The 24,251-nt window shown below is 38.6% G+C and overlaps 1 protein-coding gene across 2 annotated transcripts in view; it reads right to left on the bottom strand.

The window, feature by feature from the left end:
- Positions 1 to 24,251, bottom strand: part of fzr (fizzy and cell division cycle 20 related) — a 97,148-nt gene that overhangs the window by 56,489 nt on the left and 16,408 nt on the right. For both annotated transcript variants that reach the window (XM_083134831.1, XM_083134832.1), the window contains exons 5-6: positions 18,495 to 18,683; positions 11,158 to 11,382 (exon numbers count right to left, since the gene is read on the bottom strand). In XM_083134831.1, the coding sequence (XP_082990957.1) occupies positions 11,158 to 11,382; positions 18,495 to 18,683 (414 nt within the window). The remainder of the gene's footprint in view (positions 1 to 11,157; positions 11,383 to 18,494; positions 18,684 to 24,251) is intronic.

Genomic DNA, 24,251 nt, shown 5'->3' with positions numbered 1-24,251 from the left:
CTCTTCGTTGTATCTGTAGTTGGACCAATACCTGAGTTCCGGGTGTGAAAATCACACGCTTCAAATCTAAATATTTTGTGGTCGAAGATATTAAGCTCATCCATATAATCATTGTATACTCTATCCCAGCTAACTGAAGAGCACGCAAACCAAATCAAGTCTCTGCGGAAGTAGTGAGGCGAGACAGTTCCACAAATGAACACGTGAGAGGAACGGAATTGCGTGGAGTGAGGCGACTTCCTTACCAGAAGCGCGTACTACTTCGCTCTGGCCACTAGATTCCCCTCGTTTCTCTGACGCTATGTGCGGCCTTGCTCCACAGTTAGCTGGGACAGGGTATAGTATTCAGAATGATGACATTGTTACTGTCCTGAGCTACGTAATCAACGTTGTTTTGGAGCAATTCAAGAATGACGGAAGTTCCGGGTGTGACTCACAAGGCGATAAAAGCTTCACTTACCACCATATAACTTGGAAAAAAGCTGTGATTTTGTATAACTTTCCTATCCATCATATTTTTGAGGGAAAACGTAGATTGTTACCTTTTATCTCATGTGTTTATTATAGATTCTTTTTATCCTTACTGTTATTAATTTTAAAAAAACAATTTCAGGTGTGACCTATGTGAATACCACGTTAATTAACTCCATCTAATACCATATTACTCACCTAATACTTTAATTGAACAATATCAAAGGGAAAAAGAACCTCCTCAACTCGTAAATTTTAATAATAACGAAATATTTGTTAAAATTACAAATGTATTGAGCATTGCTTATACACTCAAGTCTTAATGTATAAATACAACATTTATTTCTTTTCTCACTTATCTTTGTTAATCTGTATTCTTAAAGCTATTCTTAAGGTCATGATAATATCAAATTAAGTTTAATGCTATTAAAATAGTATTTGGATTAATTTTACTTTTTGATGTGGTAGAATCACTTTGTCATGGATTGGGCCATTTACTTTTCGTTACTATTATATCTCTTTATCCTTCGTGGCGTAATGGTTAGTACATCGCGCTACAATCGCGGGTTCGAATCCCGGCCTGGGTGTTTGTGAGTGTCCGTTCATCAATTTCATCATATCATCACTCATCCCAATCTTCGCAATTGGCCAAGTAAAGAGAAACAAAACGTTTGGTTTACTATATGTGCGTGAGCCTGCTTTCGAATTTGAAATAACGATTGTCCAGTTTCTTCGAGTGTAGTATGAAAGTCCCTTGTCGAAAATTGAAACTCGAGGCGAGTCTTCATGTTGTTGTTCTGCCAAAATGTGTAGAAGAATCATAAGTTTGTACAACAAATAATGGTACGTTTGATTGTAATCATAGTGAAAAATTGTGCTTTAACACTCTTCAAAAGATGTGTGAACCTTAAAGTACAAATTAAAGAAGAAAATGTACTGCAGTTAATTAAAATGAATCTCCCATAACCAACCTTTTTGATTCCAGACTATATAACTAGGAGCTAAGTATGCCGAAGACAAACAAACGCTCCAGAAATGGTTAGTTCATGTGAACTTTCTATTCTGAATGTGTATTTTCATATTTTGTACAGACTAGCTTAAATTAGTCACATTAAGTAATTTCGAATCAGTTATTTAACAAATCGTTTGGTAAGAACAAGAAGGTAAATTTGGTAATTTTGACTAAATTATTTGGTTTTCCTAAACAAATGGGCTACATTTTGTTAGATTTACCAAAATAATATTTGATATTGGTAACCAAAAAATTGTTTACGACAAACAAATAGGACTTGACCAAATCATTTTTTTGGTTAATCCAAACAAACATTTTTCTCTGTGCGTCCCTTCATAATTTCCATCTTATCGTTACTCATCGTCGCGATTAACCAAAAGAAAGTAGCAGAAAATAGTCTATAAATATCAAAAATCAATAACCAAGCATTTAACTGCCGACATCCTACTTAATAAAAAAAACAATTACCTATTTTTTTATAGTGCTACTGCTTTTCAATGCATTCAATTGATGCAATAAAATAGAGCAAAATTTAATATACAGGGTGGCTCAAAAAGTCACTTAACACCCTCGGTACAAGGCCACTGCAGCACGCAACGTGGAAATGGCGATGACCAATCGTTGTCAGGGCAAGGGGGAACCTCATTGATGCCACCCGCACGGTCGGCGGCCATCTTTATGTCAGCCATCTTGAATTCAACTTCAGAATTTTAAATGGGAAGGGGGTGATATGATATATCAAATCAGGCGAGTATCACGAGAAATGCAATGGTGAAGGTTTTTCTGATGTATCTTTAACCAGTAAAACGTTATGACTGAATTATTGAATCAATTTGCTCCTTTTCGAGGTGTTAGAAAAATGACTTAAAATTAAAATTACTTAAAATGACTTAACGCATCGAGATCAAAGTGACATCTAGGGAGAGAAGTTCGCATGCCATTGCACAAGATTTTAATCGGATACATCCATAAAGAGCTGGGCATTATGAATGGTTGTCGCGAACAATTACAGTGTGACGCTTCCATTAAATGAAAAGTCGATGCTTTTTATCTGATAACCCGTTTTCGACAGATCAAAGCTGAATGGTTAGTGCTGGTAAGTTAATGGTGTGGCGTGCTGTGTGGAACACGATTGTTTAGTCAATTTTCCATCTGTTAAATAAACAGGTTTTTTCATGCTTGCTTATGGAAGAAGGTACTTTTTACAGAGTTTTTTTTCAATAGGGAGGAACACCAGAACACTATGGGAACGTTGTGAAGCAGTTTCTGTCCAAAGTTAGTTATCAGATGACAAGGGTCGCATATTCTGTTTATGAACTTCCTTATGGACATAAACATTAGTCTTGTCACTGTGAAGGACTTTTAATTCAATGGAAGCGTCACACTGTAAATCGTTCGCGACAACCATTCATAATGCGCAGCTCTTCGTGGATGTATCCGATTAAAATCGTGTGCAATGGCATGCGAACTTCTCTCCCTAGACATCACTTTGATCTCGACGCATTACCGATGCTCTAAACAAATTTTAAGGCATTTTTCTAACACCTCGAAAAGGAGCAAATTGGTACAAGAATTCAGTCATAACTTTTTACTGGTTAAAGATACTTCGAAAAAACCTTCACCATTTCATTTCTCGTGAAATTCTAGTCTGATTTGATATATCATATCACCCCCTTCCCATTTAAAATTCTGAAGTTGAATTCAAGATGGCTGACATCAAGATGGCCGCCGACCGTGCGGGTGGCGTCAATGTGGTTCCCCTTTGGCCTGATAACGATTGGTCATCACCATTTCCATGTTGCGCGCTGCAGTGGCCTAGTACCGAGGGTGTTAAGTGACTTTTTGAGCCACCCTGTACAATTAAATTCAACACATTTTTGTACTTAATACGTCATTTGTATTTAATTCTTTTACAAACAAAATACAGTTCCACCAGAAGTGCTCCCCTGTGCTTAGCACAACGCCATGAAGGCGTATAGGGGTGTGGGGGTAACGCCCCACACTTTCTTGATCCGGTCATGAGTGGGGGTGATGTGATCAGCATCACGCCCCTGACCGCCTGTATGCTGTAGCTGATAAGGTGCAGGACCACCTTTAGCTTTCAAAACGGCCTGCAGTCTCCGAGGAATGGACAAATACAAGTCCTGGATGGGGATAATGGGATCTAGCACCATTCTTCAAGCAAACTATGGTCACAATCCTTCTCAGTGTCCGTCTGTCTCTGTCACGCAGTGTACATTTTCTTCCACGCAGCTGTTTATCTAATGATGTCTTTCCGGACACACTATTATGTTGTCAGGATTTTGGATAGAGTCCCTCTCTATACGCCAAATAACATGGCTACTTTAGTAACAGAGGCCCCTGCAAGGCAGGCACCAACAATTTGCTCTCCTTGAAACACTGTCATCTCCGACATGATTCAGTATCAACTGCACTGCACGCTATCTACAGTGCACATGTCGACTCCTACCAGTCCGACAGGGTCCTATCTCACGGCGCAAGACAAAAGAATGTCGCAACGTGTCCGATTTCAAGTGGAAAAAGTGTGTCGATATCACCCGTTCCGATGTCGTGGTGTTTCCATATTTTTGTCCATCCCCTGTACATTTTTTATGTTTGTGATAATGTTTTAGAAACTTTTTCGTTTTACCTACTTTTTACCTACTTTATATCTTTAATTTTTACGCCTGTTTTTTTTAATTTTCAATGACATTTTTAGAATGTGTTTTTAAAAAATTCTACATAACTTAGTTTTCTTTCAAAAAACATTATTTATTAGCACATTACGATGTTGCCAGTTGCCAGAAACAATTACAAAGCTGGGAAAAAGAGGTGAAACTCTTATCCATTAAAGTCTTGGAGGAATCGGTGCAGCTACTAATTGAAGTGTCAGGAGAAAAAGTTAGCTGTTGCAGAAAAGTGCAAAGGTGTAATGAGTAAAAATGTAGAACTGGAAAACTTGAAAACGATTTGTGATATTCTTAAACGAGAAAAAATATTTTATTCACGATATGAATCCAGTTCTTACAATAGCCTATTTCATGGGTGGTCAAATGAGATCATTTTCTCGTTATGAAAATCATTCTTTCTGACAGACGGCTATCAATGAATGTTCAAGAAAGCAAAAGAGAAAAAAAAACTAGTGGTTGTGTGTAATCAAGGCAACAAATGAAAGTAAATGTGTTGTTTACATGTTGATTTTAAAATGAAATTATAGAGATAAATTATTTGGAACTTTCCCACTTTATTTTTGTTTATTGTGCCTATTTTTTAATTTGGTGCCTATTTTCCACATTATAAATGCCTTTTTGTCTGCCTATTCTAACCAAAATAAATGCCCGAACTCCGGTGCAAGTTATGAAAGTCATTCTTAGTTATCCTTGATATCACACACCTGGTTAGGTTAGATAAAACAAGAACAAGCAGAACATTAAGCGTCAATGAAGCAGCTTAGAATTTCTAATCCGACTAAAGTCAGAGATTGAAGGGGGACGAGTGGAGGATTGTTTCTGCCTACTAAAAGATCGACCAAGAACTGGAGTCATATTTTCCTTTATCTTATAGAAAATATAACAAACACCCCCGGCTGCTGGATTGTGTGACAATGCTCCTTTTTAGGAGCAACACCTGACTATTTGGCATGGGCACATGTTGGGAATTGTTTGGTGTTTACTTGGATCAAAATTTCCCTCATTCCCCCTTCCGACCGGTTTAGGTGGTTAGGCGAAATGGGATGCCATCCATAGGCGTAGCTAGAACTTTATATTTGGGTGTGCACAAAGAAAAAAATGAGGTCTTGTGCCTTTTTCATAGCATATTTTGCAACACAATCACTTTGCTCTTTAACTGCACTGATCTTTGTAAAGGAATATAAATTCACTAAATGACAGTGTTGAAAATTTCTGAATATATGTAGTAGAAAAAATCAAATTGCATAGAAATTATACACACACAAAATGTTCATAAATGTTACAAACAAATACATCAAAATACACGTCATCTATAACAAGAGACGTCTGTCAAAAGGTACAATGTTCTTAAACTCATCAATAACTTCAATTTCATCAATAGACTAAGCTTTTTCCTGTTCCACAAATAGCAAGAGCAGGGTTTCCAATCTATCCTGCTTCTGAGTTTCTCTTAATTTAGTTTTAACTTGGGTAAGCTTGGAGAAAGCTCTCTCACACGTGCAGCTTGTGACAGGTATAGAAGAAAAGCGCTGCAGTACAGAGTAGAATGCAGTAAATATCTTCTTTCTCCAATTACATCAAAAAATCGAAAATCTATAGGCACTCGTTTCATCAGCGATAATGCACACGTTTGCACCAAGTAATGACATTTTCAACTTCTTACAAACTGTCGCTTATTTTCTCTCTTATTGAAATATCTGTCTTTAATTCTCTATGATAAAGCAGCCCATTATGTGTGCCTAGGCACACCCGGCACACCCCGTAGCTACGCCTATGATGCCATCCGAATTTGGGGTATTTGTTCAAATTGGCCAAATGGTTAGTGCAAGTTCTTTATATCAGAATTACTTTAATTCACAACTCCCTGCGAAGATGAATTATTAATGAATACCAGTGGCGTGTCCAGGATTTTCGCAGTAATTTCTATCATTTACTGCCTTTCACTTTTTTAAAATAATACTGGAGCAAAGGGGAAGGGTTATGACCCCCACCGATCCCCTCTTGGCACGCTACTGATTAATACATTTCTGGCTGTCATATCCCTTGTCATTTTGAAACACATGATACCTCCCCATACAACCACATTTTTTCACAGGCACAACAAAGCAAATGAGTACTGATTGATTCCCACAAATCTTTCAGGGGAAATAAAAGAAGGGGAGAGCTGGCTGATGTCGTTACGTCCACATACTGTATATGATGAGTCACCAACAGGTTGTCCAGTTTGCTTACCCCGATTGAGGCTTTCAGTCAGTTCAACGTCAACGAAGGCTTACATTCAACATAGGGAAAGCCAAAGGCGCATAACAAAGATAAAGTAAGCAAAAATTGCAGAATAGGCATTTTAGGGACGATTAAGCAAAATAGGCACTCACCTAATAGCCATTTATAGGTAATATAAAAATGCGTTTTTGGACTAGAAACACTATGAAACGAATTAAAAATATTAAAGTCTATTTCTTACTAGACCCGGTGGAGGAGGCACATTGTAGTTCGGATCCAACTTTAAACAAGAGGTGGTAATTTTCGTTAAATCTCCCTCACCTTCATGCCTCGCCCTCACACGCCTTCACCCTCACGGCTCACCCTCACATGCCCTCACGACTCGCCTTTCACCCTCATGGATTTTCCTTGCCCTCACCCTCACACGCCCTCACGACTCGCCTTTCGCCCTCACACGCCCTCACCCTCACCCTCACACGCCCTCACCCTCACGACGCGACTTCGCCCTCACCCTCACACGCCCTCACCCTCACGATTTGCCTTTCGACCTCGCCCTCACACGCCCTCACCCTCACAACTCTCCTTTCGCCCTCACCCTCACACGCCCTCACCCTCACGACTAGCCTTTCGCCCTCACCCTCACACGCCCTCACCCTCACGACTCACCAGTCGCCCTCACCCTCACACGCCCTCACCCTCACGACTCGACTTCGCCCTCACCCTCACACGCCCTCACCCTCACGACTCACCAGTCGCCCTCACCCTCACACGCCCTCACCCTCACGACTCACCAGTCGCCCTCACCCTCACACGCCCTCACCCTCACGACTCGCCTTTCGCCCTCACCCTCACACACCCTCACCCTCACGACTCGACTTCGCCCTCACCCTCACACGCCCTCACCCTCACGACTAGCCTTTCACCCTCACCCTCACACGCCCTCACCCTCACGGATCGATCTCGCCCTCACCCTCACACACCCTCACCCTCACAAGTCTTCGGAGGGTGAGGGTGAGGGTGAGGTCTGCCCTCATGAGGGTAGCCCTCCGGAGGGTGACCACCTCTGATCTTGTGTGGCACAGAATGGGCAACACATAGAGAACATCTTGTAGGAAGCCCAATGTGAACTTCAACTGTCAAAATATCTTCAACAAATAAAGATAAGGGGAAAAATAACTGCATAATCTTGTTTCTGAGAAAACACACATCTTAAATGATGTCACATGACCTCTCCTTCCCATTTGAAAATATGGAGGTAATTCCACAATGTTGGTTTTCAAGATGGCCACATGATGCATACTGGACCCATCTGCTGAGCCCCCACCCCCATTACCCATATCTGATGTGGTGGTGCTGGGCTTTTACCTCACCCTGTATAAGTACTAAATAATATTTATTAATAAAAGCTATGGTGTTGACCTTGAGTGGCATCTACTGCGGCGCATTGTGGCCATTTCGGAATGCAGCGGGTGGAAGAGAAATGTGTGTGTCTGAAATTGAATAAAACATTCAGATATATTTCCAGATATTTCATTTATGTACATGAAAGGTATCAATGGTTCATATTGGGTCATATGTTCACATTGAAAGACATAGCCTACTCTTGGATTAAAAATCATGGATACTTGAGTTTGGACTCAAGTTAACCAATTGGCCCCTAGTGATAAGCATGGTGAGTGCTTCCATCAAGACTGATGTCCAAAAGAACTGGGCCTCAACAGCCTGATAACTCCCTTATGGATTCGAAAGGTTGGACAGACTTTTAAAGTACAGTAGAGCGTCGATTATCCGAACGTCGGTCAACCGAACGACCGCTTAACCGAACTGTGTACTCGCTCGCACCTGTTACTCTCCCACCCTACCATCCATCATCCCCCTCACTCCCAAACCAAGTTTCCCACAGTAGTCGCCGCACTGAGCCACCGCTGGCGGAACATTGCTTCTAATGGGGCCTTCATAAGGCGCTGCTGACTGGCCAAGCCGCCAGTCGCTGTGTTTCAACGATCAGCACACTTCTGTCGGTGTATGTATTGTTCATGCAAAATGCGTATGTAATATGTACATATTTTTGTTTAATAAACTGTACCACATACTATATATTCCTACTAAAGTGGCCTTTGTACGTTACTTTGTAATACTTAAAGAGATGCCTGTTTTTTATGAATAAATTTACTGTACAGTACTTCTTTTTGGCAAATAAACATGTACAGTTCGATTATCCGAACAAACCAGTTTTCCGAACACCCATGTCCCCCAATTACTTCAGATAATCGACGCTCTACTGTAGTTTTTTTTGTTCCCCCCCCCCCCCGTGTGGTTTGTAACAAGACTGTTGCCAGCCCGTGACTTAATTTTTTTTGGTCACAGGATTTCTGCTTACATATCTGGAATCAGTGGCCTCAAATTGTGCAAAATCAGTTGAAACATCTGTCAGCACATCTTATTTTTCATATGCAGACCACTGTTATCAGTATTTGTATTTTTGTTATTTAGTGTTGCTTTTCTGCCAGTTTTGGTTAATCACAGTGTTGAAAAAAATTCCACTTGCTTGGCTACTGAGCCAGCTGATTATCAGGGGTGTGTGTATATGTGCATGAGGATTACTTCTATCCTTCATGTATTTTTCTTTTTTATTCTTTATATTATTTTTTAAAATATTCTCCTTTATGGAATGACTAGAGGCATGCATATTTCACTTTTGACGAAAACACAAAATGTGAAATACCACATTTTAATGTTAATTTTTCATGTTTCTGAAAGATGTGAGGTGCATTTTCCTACCCTGTTTTGTCCCAAAATAATGCGAAATCAACTGCAAAATGCAAAATAGACTCTTAAACACGACATTTAGAGTTTATTTACCGACATGACACATTCTGAAGTAACAATTACCCTGCGAGTTATGCAATTTATGGAAAAATGGATTAATTCTGCTGTAAATATTTGAGAAGCAAAAATTGACCCTTTTATACAGGAATAAACTTAATATTCTGGTAATGACAATGTACTATTAGAAGGGATATGTTTATTTTGTGAAGTTAAGTGCAGTTTTTAAATCAAATTTGGGATTATATTCACATTTTTTAAAACCAAAATGTCATTTTATATATTGCTTTTTCACCGCTATAACAGCAAAATTTTATTTTATTTACCACTTTTGAACCTGAAATTGACTGTTTTTGTACAGAAATTTTGCTTTTTTATTTACCAAAAATATGTGCCTCCAGGAATGACTTGTATGTAGTATTCTAAATTTCATATACCAATAAAAAGTAGACGCAAATGTGGTTAGGCCTTCCTGATGGTGCAGTGGTAGTGTCCTCGCCTTGTAATCAAGGTGTCTTCGATACCTGGTGGAGGCACATAGTGGTTCAGATCCCACTTTAAACTATAGGTGCATAAAATTGGACTGAAAACAAATCAAATCAAATGTGGTTAGTTGAAGTAAAAAGTTCCACAGCCATAACTTTGCCATGAAACCGAAGGCAAAATAAAAAAAATAAAAGAACCTATCTTGATTAAAACTCAGTACAGAAATGAACTCCTTACCACAATTAACCTTTACTCTTATTTTGGTTGATTTTTTGACCATCGAATATAAGGTGCCACTCGTAATTTGGCTCAAAAATCGACCATGCAGCTGATTACAAAATTCCTGTTTTCTTATTATCTTGATACTTTTCTGTTAGGTCAGAAACAAGTGGGTTAAACGAAGCTTTGGCATGTCATGTGGATACACCTCCCCCCCCCCCCCCACAACTTCAAAGTGTGTGCCTTTTTTGGTGGCTGTGAATTTGTGTGGCTCCTCCGCACCCGTGATTGTTCGCGTTTGTCCTTGCGTGTCATTGTTGGTGTTGGTAAGTCCTTGCATCTTTTGTTTCTGCATATCTACTTTTTCCTGTTCATTTGGCTTTTTGATCAAACATGTCTGGAAGAAGGCAATTGAGCGAGAGACATCAATTCCTAGATGACATGGACGCTGAATATGAGAGTGGGCCAGAGAGTGACGAAGTGAATGAAGTTGTTGTTGTTGATGATGATGATTGGGAGAATGTTGGTCAAATAGTCTACGAGTTATAACAATTTTCTTAGCAATATGCAAATTAGCTATTTTTATTAAAAAAACAGAGTTTCACATATTCGATAATTTCTCAACTTGTAATGCACCCAGGAACATGAAATGACTTTCATTCGGTTGAGAAAGGACCATTCTTTGAAAATAAAGCTAATGTTTGCGCCCCTTTCCAAAATAGCAGGGGAAGAGGGGGCAAACTCCCCATTTTTATGATTTTCTTCATTGAAAGTTGGGGGCTGCAGCCCACCCAACCCCTCTTATTGGCTTTGGCATTTTGATTTTTTGCACGGTTGCATGCCCTGATGTTTTAAAATTCGCGCCAAAAGATCTCTGACGACCCCCTCGGCAGAGTAAAGGTTAAGATCTAATACACATATCTGAGGAGTAAAACAAAAGCTGAAACTGTACAGAACAACTCAGCACACACACACACACAAGGATTATATTACTCCACCTGTTGGCTGCAAGGGAAAACTATTAATTACCACATGCATTACAAAATATTTCTATTATAAATTGCAATGCATTCCTTCGTATTTCTCACAGGTGAAAAATACTGGGTTAAAGATGGAATTTTCATGAAATAAGAAAAATTAATCATGGTTTATGCAAAAACTCACTCACTTGTCATAACTACGCCAGAAAGTAACAGTTCTCATGCAAACAAAAAACAAATTAATATTTACTTCTTGTCTGTGACCAGCAAGTCTTCTCTCAGGCGCAATGCTAGGAGTTCGAACATCTCGCTGCAGGATCAATCGGTCTCTGCTACCTGACGAAAGCACATCTCTATTCCATGCCAATGCTCCTACTCTTGCGGAATGTCCTTGAAGCTTATTAACCATTTTATTTACAGCAACATCCCACACCTGGACGTACCCATGATGGGTTCCAACTGCCACGAGATTGCCCTGAAAGTTTGATAGGATAGGACCAGGATAAAAAGTGCACAGTGGAATACATTTGGGGAAAATCTATATTGCAAAGACAACTATCAGCCTTTCATATATATTGGATTATCGCTTACATTTAATGTGATTGCACCCTACATTCTGTAAAGTACTAGAAAATACTTTGTTTATAATATCCAATGGGCAAGTGCAAAATATGTTTTGAAACATACAGTACGTTTGAACTATCAACTCTTTAACATAAGACTATTAACATGTCCTCTGACATGTCGGTCATAATGACTGAAACTGGCACACACCAATCACACCATGTTGGTAATTATGACTGAAACATGTGGCTTGCACTTTCCTTGTTTTCCTAGCATGCTGTCAGTCACGAGTATAACAATGATATGTATAAGGCATGACCAACAAGGTGTGGGGAGTCGAGTGCACATAAGTGTTTGACCTGTTCTATTTTTAACAGGAAAAAAAGCGAAATTTGTGAATTTGTAAAATAAAGTCCAATAACCACTTCAGGGTGGCCACTCTAACACCATGATAAAATTCAAGTATAATTCCCGGTTTTCAAGGTGAACTTTCCAAGAGTACAATCAGATGTTTTCTGTTTCAACATTACCGCTTCTAACCACCCACATGCACACACACAAAAAATATATTAACAATATAAAGGGGCCTGTGTATTTAAAATATTTAATTTAAAGCGCGGAGTTTACATTTGATATTTTTCATGACAAGACTCAAAGTACATCTACAAACACAAGTCACAAATGTTACGGGATTCACTAATGTACGAAAATCTGTTAATTCGTATCAATCTCTTCTAAATTGAGATTTATAGCTAGCCTGAATTCATAACCCCTGTCGCCAGCCGTTGCTCTCTCAGGCATTCAAAGAATGTCACATCAGTAATTTACAAATCCTTCCTGGTCTATTGGAGTTAAGGTGCTGATCAGCAGGTATTTCAGGGCAACGACCAGGGAAGGAGGAAAGAGAACAAAACAGAGAGCAACGTGTGGCGTGGGGTCTTTTGCCTGGAATCGCCGAACAAGAAGGAACTGAGGAGATTGAGCCATCAAACACGTTTCGATATGAACAGCTATCAGCGGGGAATTGTATCATCAGAGACAGACAGGTATTGTTACTTCCAACCATGTTGATCTAGACTTGAAGGTATAAATCCGAAAGCTTGTGTTTTGCCATTTCCAAGTGTGTAGTTAGTACCTCTCGCCCATTACCATTAGGCTTACCTTGAAGGGCGAGTGCTCAAATAAGGAGGATGAATGATTAAGCGAGCTACATCACCCCCCTCAATGGTGAAGGTTCTTGGTTCGATCCCACGTACTCAGAGTACGTTACGAATTGTACAATAATTTCAAACACAAATTTACCTAATTAACTTCAATATATCTTATCTTGAAATAATATTTTGTCTGTCGGATAGATTGATCTGCATAGGACACTAACAAAACTAATGGACTTAGATAATTCTGTTTTACTTTTCACTCAGCTTTCTTTTCCTTCCTGTATAAAAATAAAATCTAAACCGTGAAAAACTTGCCTCAGGGCATTTATAAATATGTAAATATTCAATGAGATATGGATTAATAAAAGTTGCAATTTTTCAAGTCTACAGAAAAAAATCAGGGTGGCTACAAACAAGCAGAAATGAAATTCCCTGACATTTCCAGGTTTTCCAGGACAAAATACATTTTTCCCTGACAATTACAAACAAAACTAAATTGATGTTTTTGCAAATGGAAATAATACACTCATACAAATCCAGGTATGGATTTGTTAAGTACATACCTAGTCTTACCATAAATACTGTCCCAAAGTTGTAAGTAAATAGACACAAAATGGTGATAGATATTGTAATATCAGAATAACATGAGGTGCATGGATGCATTAAGAACCAAAATCACAAATAATTATTCGAAATGGCCACCTTTAGCACTGACAAACTTCTGAAGTCTTCGTGGCCACGCATCAATGGAATTACGTAACACATCAAGTGGAAACTCCGCAGCTGCCTTCTGAAGAGACCGCTTTAAACTGTCAATATTGGGATGTCTCTTCTTGCAAGCAATCTCCTGAAGCTTGGACCACAATTTGTAGTCCAAAGGGTTTAAGTCTGGACTGGCAGAGGGACAATCTGACGTGGATATGAAGTCAGGAACATTTGCCTCCAACCACTGCTGGGTGGTGCGTGCTTTGTGTGCTGGGGCTGAGTCCTGCTGGAAGCTCCAGTTCTCTCCATGGAAGATGGTGTCGGTAAGATTCTTGCATAGTTTCTCAAGCACTGTCTGCTGGTACACTTTGGCTGATGTTTTTACCCCTTTTTCACAGAAATGGAGCGTGCCCTCATAGCAAATGTTCCAAACTTCATTTCCACTTAAGATTGGCCTTCTGCAAGTCCGGACCTATACCTTTTGTACTACAAATTGTGGTCCAAGCTTCAGGAGATGGCTTGGAAGAAGAGACATCCCAATATTGAAAGTTTAAAGCGGTCGATCTCTTCTGAAGGCAGTTGCTCATTTTCCAGTCGATGTGTTACGTAATTCAATTGATGCGTGGCCACGAAGACTTCAGAAGTGTGTCAGTGCTAAAGGTGGCCATTTCGAATAATTATTTGTGATTTTGGTTCATAATGCATCCATGCACCTCATGTTATTCTGATATTACAATATCTATCACCATTTTGTGTCTATTTACTTACAACTTTGGGACAGTATTTATGGTAAGACTAGGTATATTATCTTATACGAAATTGACTTATCTATTCTCTATGCTTTGAATTCAAACTGCAAAATAGTGAATTTGGAAAATTATTACAATTCATAAGCTAGGGAAGGATTACGGAATTTTATCACACGCAGGAAGTTTAAAATAAAACACTTGATTTTTTTAAAGTTACGATTAAATGAGATTAGAGTGAAGTGTGATTGATTAAGAAATATAATTTGTAATTTATCAGTCTCCTTATCCATTCTCGGTATTATATGTTGATATTTCCACTGAGGTTTGGAACTCTCTGCTGTGAATGTGGATTCATTTTTCGATGCATAAAGCTACTTCTCTTCTCTGTAAAGCAAACAACTTAACTCTTGCATATAAGTGAAACAATTGAATTATACAAAAGAAAGTGTCATATTTCCTTCCATCAATGGGATTTCTGCTTCAGTACAGTATATCCAAGTGAAGTACTGTGAAACTGACAACATGCACTTATAGCATTATTGTTGACTGAGCTCCATTATTTCTCGCTCGACAAATGCTGGTGGTGCGCACTTAGCTTGGTAATTCAAAACACATCTCACGCAACAAATACTGAAGATGTGGCTTCCATGTGACGGTAGATACACACTCGATCTCCTGTTAGAACCCTGCCACTTTGCTCTGTGATGCAAATTGTTTTGATAGAAGTTGAAAAAATCGTAGGAAATACATGATTTAATGTGGCTGTTGGAATTATTCCATGTACGTATAACTCTATAGGATACTCTTGAATAAAATGTTGGAAAACTTGCACGGTCTATGTACACAAATATTACACATTTTGTTTTTCTAAGCCTAGAAAGACAAAAATGTTGGATTTTACGGAATTTTTTGTTGTTTTAGAACATTTTTTAAAAAGAAAATCGCTAAAAACACCAACAATTCGCATTATTTCGATAGTTTGAATAGGCGAAAAATGTGTCATCAATGCACATTCATAAACACAACTTTGCAGCAATTAACATTTTTCACGTTTGCGAAAAATCAAGGTCCTTACTAATTGGAAATTACTTTCTGGGCACCCCCCGTATAAATCAGTACATGGAAAGTGAAAGTTTAGCAGAGCTGGCAGAGAAAAGTCAATTCTTGAAGAAAGTGATATGCCTTTATAATTGAATGATTCGAGTAAATATGATATTAAAATATTTACGTATTTATTATTAGTATTTTATTTCATTATATTGGACATTAACATCACTCAGTGAGATATTAATGACCGTCTCTCATGAGTTTAAACAGACAGGACAGAGTGTGGCGTTAATTTCATTGAAATACTAGTGTTGCAGTAAATTTGAGGTTGAGAGGATGCACTTGCCAAATTTTTATAACGTTCACCAATGCAGATTTGTGTTTCACTTTTTCGATGAAGTATTCAATATATATCCCGTTTTGTTCTATTCTTCTTTATATCTAAGAATAGTGCAATGTCATTGTAAACGTATGTTAACTTGTGCGAAACCAGTAATACGTCAGGATGATGAAAGAAAACCTTTGTAAGCACTGCTACATTAAATAAGGTGAAGTGAGCCAGAAAAGTAATAAAATTTCAGCAGCATATTTGCAGTCTAAAGCTCTTCTTGTTTATGCATGTGATTTTTTTTGGATGTTGCAGTCCGAAGACATCCAACAAAAATCAATTCCATAAGGGTGCATGTTGTAGTGAGATACTTTGTCGGGTGGCGATTTGATTTGATTTGATATTAAAATTTTGGGTGCGTCAGCACTTAGGCTATTTTGCACCCGTCACATTATACGGGGTCCAGCCCCTTATCTTTACAACGAACAACTCTAACGTTGCATAAGTAAAATCATAAAAGCTTAAAATGTTCTGACTTTCGTTAAAAGCTGAGGCTGTAAAGGGGCACTCAGCACACACAAGGACAAAAAACAGGACAACACACACAAAATTATACTGGCCAGAATGCCAGTCGCCAGAGCCTCGTTCGTCTGCAAAACGCAGTCCAGGGTGTACTAATGTGGAAGTGAGGTTGACAATTGGGTGTACTACGTGGAAAATCACCCCTTACACCCCTGTCGGGTGGCGATATTCGACAAAAATCGTATGTATTAATACAGCCTATTTGTTTCCATGTTCCTTCAGTTTGTCCAAAAAAATGTCTTACTAGCACGTCCGACAACTATTGGATGGCCTCACCCGTTCCCATCCCCTCCATCTGTTGACAGTTCTGTCCCCTTACTACTACCATATGGACAAGAAAATATGATAATTCAATACATTTTCCACGTAATATTTAGAGGCTTAACACATTTTTCTGCCCCTTCGGAAATTTCTCTCTCTCTCCTGCCATCACTGGTTTCTTGTGCCGTGGTTGTGTTGTGCATGTGTTAGTTGAGGCCGAAACTTAGCAACAAGATTTCCTGTGCCTGTGCAGTTCCATAACAGCATAAAAAAAAACGCCAATCAAGACAAAATTCTTTGACATTCCTGACTTTTTTTGACACCTCAAATTCCCTGACTTTTCCCGGTTTTTCCAGGTCTGTCGTCACCCTGAAAATTCACGCAGAATTCCCGGTGAGTAGCCACCCTGCACTTTGGCACACAAGGAAGGAATTGGTGAAACCACCCTAACAGGGAACATGTTAATTACCTTTTGTACATGCTCAATGCCTTTGTTACTAAGAATTTCATCATATCATGTGATTTCTGCAGGATGATCGAAAAGAATATAGAAAAAGATATGCTTGGAATGGCAGACACTGAGACAGGGTCCCCTTTCCTTTATTTTATGTCCTTGGTTAACTTTAAAGTTTCTTCTCTTGCTCAAAAGAAACAAGATGATGGCAAAAAATTAAGAAGCATGAACTGTCAACATTGGTTCTTGCATTAACCTTTAGAGTCCGGATGGTCCGATAACTTCTCAACCACTGTATCTTTTTGAGAAATGTAAAATGTACAGGTAAGAATGAGTAAAGAGCAACATTTGAAGCAATGTATGACAATTAAGGGTCATGGGGGGAACCGGGAACAAAGGCCGTAATTATGAAAAATTTCCGAACACCGTAATTTTTTAAAGTTTCAGCACATGCATTACATTTCCTCATAGTGTGGTTTGTTGTGCTTCCCTCCAAATTTGGTCCACGAAGCATCCATAGGGCCAAATACAGAAGCAAAATTCAAGAAATTGATCCATAAACTAGCAGCACTGCTGCCAAGAAGTATCAGCCTGATTTCAACGAAAATTTGCATGGTTGTACGAATATACCACCGCTACACACTACATTTTTCTTTCACTTTGGTCTATTAGGAGTGGGCACAGTATGCCATAAAAAAAGGAACAACTACTTTCATCTCCTCCTTCTTCCATTAACAATAATTAAAGGGAGGCAGAATGTATAAATTTTACCTCCACTAAAAGCCCTGTCTCTAAGAAAGAAAACAAAACTTATTTCATCTCTAGGACAATTTGTTATCGAACTACGATTTTTTTTTCCTGCGGAAAGTTTTAAAAATGCATGCTAGAAAAGGCACCAGCTTAAATGGAAATACACTCATTCAAGGCTGTCTGCTAAAGGTTAACATATTGGTTCATTGCATGCTTTATATAACAGACCATCCTTGAAAAAAAAAAGTATCAGAAAAATACAGTGAAACCCCTGAATCATGGTTTTACATTTTTTACTTCATATGATGGACACAATCTGCTTAAAAAATTTTGAATAGAGGTTTAGAGGTTTCACTGCAATTTGTAAAAGTGATATACAGTGGAACTTCAATTTTACATTTTTCAGGGAACCAAACTGAAAAACCTTAAAATGTAGGAAAACGTAAAATTAAGGAAAATTTTATGTGTGAGGTCACATATTGCTGTGTTGGGACCATCAAGACTGAATGTATAAAATGGGAAAATATAAAATCCGGGAATGTAAAGTTGAGGTTCCACTGTATTACTTGTCATAGGAGTCACTAGGTTCCACAATATCTACAATGCTACACTAGTATTACATTCATAGTATTAAATATTTGGTGAATAACAGGAAAAATAATGCATTTTTAACAAATTTTTATAATCATTGAAACATATTTAGCATTTAATTCATATCTTGCTGTTTTTCTTCTAAGTCAAATTAAATTTTTAGTCACATATAAATTTCAAAAATATATCTCCCATGCCAATACAAAGACAAAAACAACTGCAAAATTGGTTGGAACTATAAAATTCTAAAACAAATATTCACAATCCTACTTGTTATATCTGAAAGCAAAACAACTGAACAAATTTTAACATTCATATCTCCCAGTCTCCCTCTTACACACACACACACACCACATTATCAAGTATAAAGTACAAACACAACACATGTTCACAACTTACCCTTTCATTCCAAGATACAGACGTCACAGAATTGGCATCACTGGTCAGGTCACATAACCTTGTTACTTGACTAGTGCAAGCTGACCACAAATATACACAACTCCCAAGGCCTACACTGAGTACGTTCTCTGAAGACCAGTCAACTAGATTCAAATAGAAATCATCCTGCAGCTCAGGGGCATCTAATACCTATTAAAAAAGAGAAACTCTGCATAACACTTATCATTCACTGTTGGATACAACATGCCATTTTGTGGTTATTCTTATAAAACTCACACAACTTCTATGTAAGTAATTGCTTGTGGCATAAAGAGTAACTGAAATTAGTGGAAATTGAGATTTGGAGCAGGTTTCCTGACAAAGTCACAATTGCAGTTAATATAATATTAATTTAACACTACAAGTTAGGGATGTGACAGTTAACTGGTATCAGAGGCGTGGCGTGTATGTAGCCGGTGTTACCGCAGGTAACAGCAAAATGTAAAGAATTAAAAAGTTGTTTCAATTAAATGACAACATTGTTAAATATGTTAATGAACACCGTTCCTGTCGAGTAGATATTGCCTAGGACATTTTTTCTGCAGCCGACAGAAGCGAAGAGGGAGGCCGTTCTGCTACCCTGAAGAGGCAACAAGGGAGAAGAGGGTGCCAATGCAAGGAAAAAGTGGGGAAGGACTTTATGGGGTTATTCATATGCCTGTTAAGGGGTCCTGTTGCCGTTCAGACCTACCGGGGCAGCCAGTGTTGTCACATCGGATTGGCAGAAAAGAGCTAAATCTCTCCTAAAATAGGAATACAATTTCTGTGAAGCACCTAGAGGTAGACTGCAAAGCCAAGGCTGAATTTAATTACAACTGAGACCAGTTAGGTAATAGACGAAAATATAGTTCCTTGGTGTGATTCGTGATTTGGACAAACCTTGCTCCAAAATACTAAGTTGGTAACAGTAGTATGTATACAGCTGGGCTTCCTTTCCACAAAGGAGCGGAGTTCTGTCGTCTGCTCAGTGCTCACCACACAAGCGTCAAACTGACCCGAGAAAAGTGTGGTTCTTCTTCTTCCCCTTCGCACCTCATTGCAAAGAAACAGACAGATGAAGAATTGACAAGGGTCTATCACCATTCATTGGATTTTCGTGGTAACTGTCTCATGAGTGGTAGTTCTTTCTAGGAGTGTTTGTAGCTAAATCACTGTGCTGATTGCAAAACAAGAACGAAATGAACAAATATCTAGCTCGAAGACGTTTTCTTTACCGAAAAGGGGGGGGGGAGGGGGTGTAATAACGTCTAGCAGGCATAATTGTCATACTGATTGATAGCCGGTAACACTTTTTAAAAGTCACGCCACGCCACTGACTGGTATTCTATTTGTAATAGCACAACATTTTGTTAATATCCTTATGAATAGAAGTCTACATCCTAATTTTACTGCGATTTGGTATAATTTCACACATTGTACATAAATGTACAGTTTATGTTCTTGGTTTCGTAATGTAATGTATAAGGGGCATGTAAAAGTGCTCATGAACCACAATTTTTAAAATTAAATGCAATGCTGTAACTTTGAGTGAACAATCTAAAATTGTCATTTGCATAAAAAATCAAGTATTATACATAATTAAATTAGAAGGTATTTCACATATTGTTAGTTTATTCCAACTTTTTGATTTACTTGTGTTTTGTATTGTCCCCCACCATAAGACCAAAAATTAATTTCTCATTTTACCTTCTCTCTTTGTATTAAATAATTTATTTTTCATCATTTGATAATTCACAGAAATTAAAATAAATTTCTTATTAAGTCTGCTCCACTCATGACACAGAACTGTTCACTTATAGCTACTAATCTGGGAAAGTATTTTAAGGGTAGTAATGTTTAATCAGCAGTGCTAAGTTTCATATGTCATTGCACGAAACTGTATGAAAGTGTTGCTTAACTAAGAGTAGAACAGTTACTTTAGTATCAAAAAAGTAGTCCGCATGTCCCACCCGTGACAATGGAATGCACCACAAATATGTAGTTTCTTTTGCAGAGGCAAAAATGCATTGTAAGCATCTAGTTTAAAATAATAATTAAGGATGTTCTTCAATGAACATTTACACTTTTATATCAGATCACTAGATTGGTGGTGTTAATTTTATTATCAGCAAAAATTCACATCTGATTATGTAAAATTATTCAAGTACCACGATTTCATGTTTGGGGAATAAAAGACACAGTTGTGTAATAAATACACATTACACATAAATGAGTTACTAACTTTTCCTCAAAACTTTTTATTAAAGGTTCTATTAATTTCACTGGCCAGTTAACTGGCCGAAATCAAGTGTTAGGTAATAATCAAAATTTAACTAACAACTGAAAATTATATTAAGGAGAAAATAAAAAGCAGACTTAATTCACGAAATGCATGTTACTTTTCTCTTCATAAACTATTATCTTCTTGTATAATATCTAAGAAACTAAAAGTTAAAATATACAAAAAAGTAATTTTGCCTGTAGTATTATATGGATGTGAAACTCGATCCATTACATTAAAAGAGGAACATAAATTAAGAGTATTTGAAAATAAAATCCTTAGAAAAATATTTGGACGTAAAAGGGATGAGGAGACAGGTGAATGGAGAAGGTTATATAATTTAGAACTGCATAATTTGTATTCATGCCCAGATATTATTAGAACAATTAAAGCAAGAAGACTTAGACGAGCATGCCATGTAGCATGAATGGGAGAGGAAAGAAGAGTTTACAGAATTCTTGTTGGGAAACCTGATGAAATTACAACAAAATGGCAGAATTTTGCACTAAATTATAAGATATTTATCGATATATGAAATCGATGTGTATATATTGTCCAAATACTATGGATGGGACCGGTTAATCGGTACTGTATCGGTATCGGCCGATATAAGCATATCGGTTTATCGGTAAAATTACCGATTATTTTATGTATTTCAGTAAGGATAAATCGAAATACGGATAATTTTTAATACGAAGTTGTTTACAAGACCCTTCGGCAAAACTGGTTTCGTTAATTCGAAGCAGACACCTGCCGAAGTCGGCGAGAGAAGATCGAATGTGGAGAGAGCTTGGACGTTATTTTAACTTGACCTTGACATATTTCCTTGTCCTAAGAGCTGCTGACAACTTGAGGGAAGCATCTCGAAATGCCCGCTGGACATTGACATTCTTTGTCAATGTGCATGGCAGGACAAGCTCTTTGCCCGCTGAATGCGCCACCTTGGAAATATTCACCAGTACTAGATGAGAAATGCAAGATAAGATCGCATGAATGTTCCAAAATACAAGACGCGTGGCGCCTTGAAGTCTCACCCATCTGTCTAACTCTGAGCTCGACATTCAGCAATTTCCCGTGAGCGAGCAACTTTTGACCTGGTAGCCGACAACTTCCGGTAACCACTTTCATTAAAAGTGTGTTCTTTGTGCCCTATAGAACTTCATAAAAAAAGGGAAACTGTTACAGATAATCAAAGCTACATAGACCAACTAAAGATCGTCAACCCGCTTAATGCGTTGTCATCTAGGTTTCCCGCAAAAGTTGATGTCGATCTTACATATGTTGCAACTCCCATGTCCCGCTTCATATGTTTCCCAACTGTGCCGGTCACAAAATTTGCCAAAACAGTGTTCTGTTGGCTGAGTGACTTCTCCCTTTTTTCTATCAGTAAACAGGGGGGGGGGTCCATTGCTAATTGTTTCAGCCACGATTTTCTTGCTTGTGTGCGCACACGGGCTCCTTTCCTTTGGCGTCTAAAATAAAGCAACCAGTTCTGAATACAGTCTTCAAAATGCAGGATAAGAAAAAGAAAAGTGACCCCCTCTCTTCTCCTACAACAGTTCATTATCCGCCACTGGTGTGCATGGTAATGCGATAATTGCAGAATTCAGGTCCCTCTTTCCTGTTTGAATGCAGCTGTCTGGATAGGAAATATTGCCCGTATTATTGTCTGTTGCATGGTAAAAAGTAATGCAAGGATCATTTTTCTTTTTCACACTGCTGATATAAGTTCGGTCTTCGACAATTGCGTTATCTTTAAAATGCAGATGATTTCCCTTCTTCCACCTGCTGCTCTAAGTTCCAGCCGGTCTCATTAGAATTGTGTTTACGCTGCAGCTGGTACCAGTGTTTAGTCTAGCGTCTACTCATCCAGCTTGAAGGAATAAGCATCATTGTTTTGAATCTCGCAAAGCTGTTTTGATTTGACGATAACGGAAAAGTTTTGGCCGAGCGAGTGTTTGACCTCCAGAATACTCCTGAATCCTACAATAAATTGTCGATTAATCTGAAAATACACAAGTTTCGTGAAGCTTGTTTTGAGTTCATTTTATGCTGATGAGCTAAGCGGGACTAAATATACAGTTTAAGGTGAGGAGATACAATTACGCACCAATTGTGCATTTATTTCAGTATTGCCCGAATGGGCACTGCTACTAAAACAAACCCTCAGTGTATCCAAGAGTATGAATTTCTCTCCATGTTGCAAGTGCAAACATTTTGTTATGTTGATTATTAAGCTGAACACGATGTTTGAAAAATATGATGAATAATAATTTTTGGAATCCCATGTATTCCTTATGGGGAATCAACTTCAACATCACGTTACGGCTAATCAAATGGAAGTTGACTTTTCCACTGGTGAAATTCATCTTCAAACTGCCCTCTTCCCGTTGACATCTCTTTCTCTTCTATCGGAAGTTTTATATTCACAAGAGAATGAATCAAATCATACTCCCATATGATCAATGCTTTTTCCTTGCCTCCTGGCAGTGTTGCCAAACCTGATGGGCATAAAAGAACTAAATTTTACCTTAAATGGAGTTAAAACTGACTCTCATGGAGCTAGATTCACGATGGCTGGATAAAGTGCCTTCTAGGGTAATGTTAGTTGTCAAAGGGGTGGGGCACTGCTATTATCGTTAACTCTAAATTGATGACAATTTATTCTTAGTTTTCAACATCTACCTAGGTAGATACGGTGGCATCGCCCATCTCAATAATCCACCGACGGTGGTATGAAATCGAAAGTAAAGAATTCCCTGACCACAATATTATGTCCATTTCACGTCCAACATTGTTGTTGTTGATTTAGTTTATTTTACTTCGCGTTTTGTGCCTCTTGGCTAATTTGCGAAGATGGGGATGAGTGATGAAATGATGAAATTGATGAATGGACATTCACAAACAACCAAGCCCGACCGGGATTCGAACCCGGGACCCTTGGCGTTGCAGCGCGATGTGCTAACCACTCGGCCACAGGGTCGGGCTCACGTTCAACAGTGCGCTATAAAGAAGTAGCTGGGGAGATAAGAGAGTGGGGCGACGCAGCTAATATAACAATATCACGTCACATGCAAAATGTATAATTATGACGAAAGGTGGTCTATGTGGGTCGGAACCAGAGATAGCATCATAGTGGGGCACGGGGGGCTGGGTGTCCCAGTTCACAGCCGAACGAGTGCACGAAAGATTGATTGATTGATTTTGTTTATTTTACTTCGCGTTTTGTGCCTCTTGGCTATTTTGTGAAGATGGGGATGAGTGATGAAATTGATGAATGGACATTTGCAAACAACCAAGCCCGAGCAGGATTCGAATCCGGGACCCTTGGTATCGCAGCGCGATGTGCTAACCACTCGGCCACAGGGTCCGGTTAGAGTGCATGAAAGAGCCAGATCTGGATCCAAGAGAACTAAGTTGGCACACTGCCATGGGAGGAAGGGCTTGTGAAGACTCCC

Source organism: Lepisma saccharinum, chromosome 14 (genome assembly GCF_977018435.1).
Source record: "Lepisma saccharinum chromosome 14, izLepSacc3.1, whole genome shotgun sequence".
In the NCBI taxonomy this organism is placed as follows: Eukaryota; Metazoa; Arthropoda; class Insecta; order Zygentoma; family Lepismatidae; genus Lepisma; species Lepisma saccharinum.
Note: the sequence above shows the minus strand (reverse complement) of the source record. Positions and strands in the feature narration are given on the sequence as shown.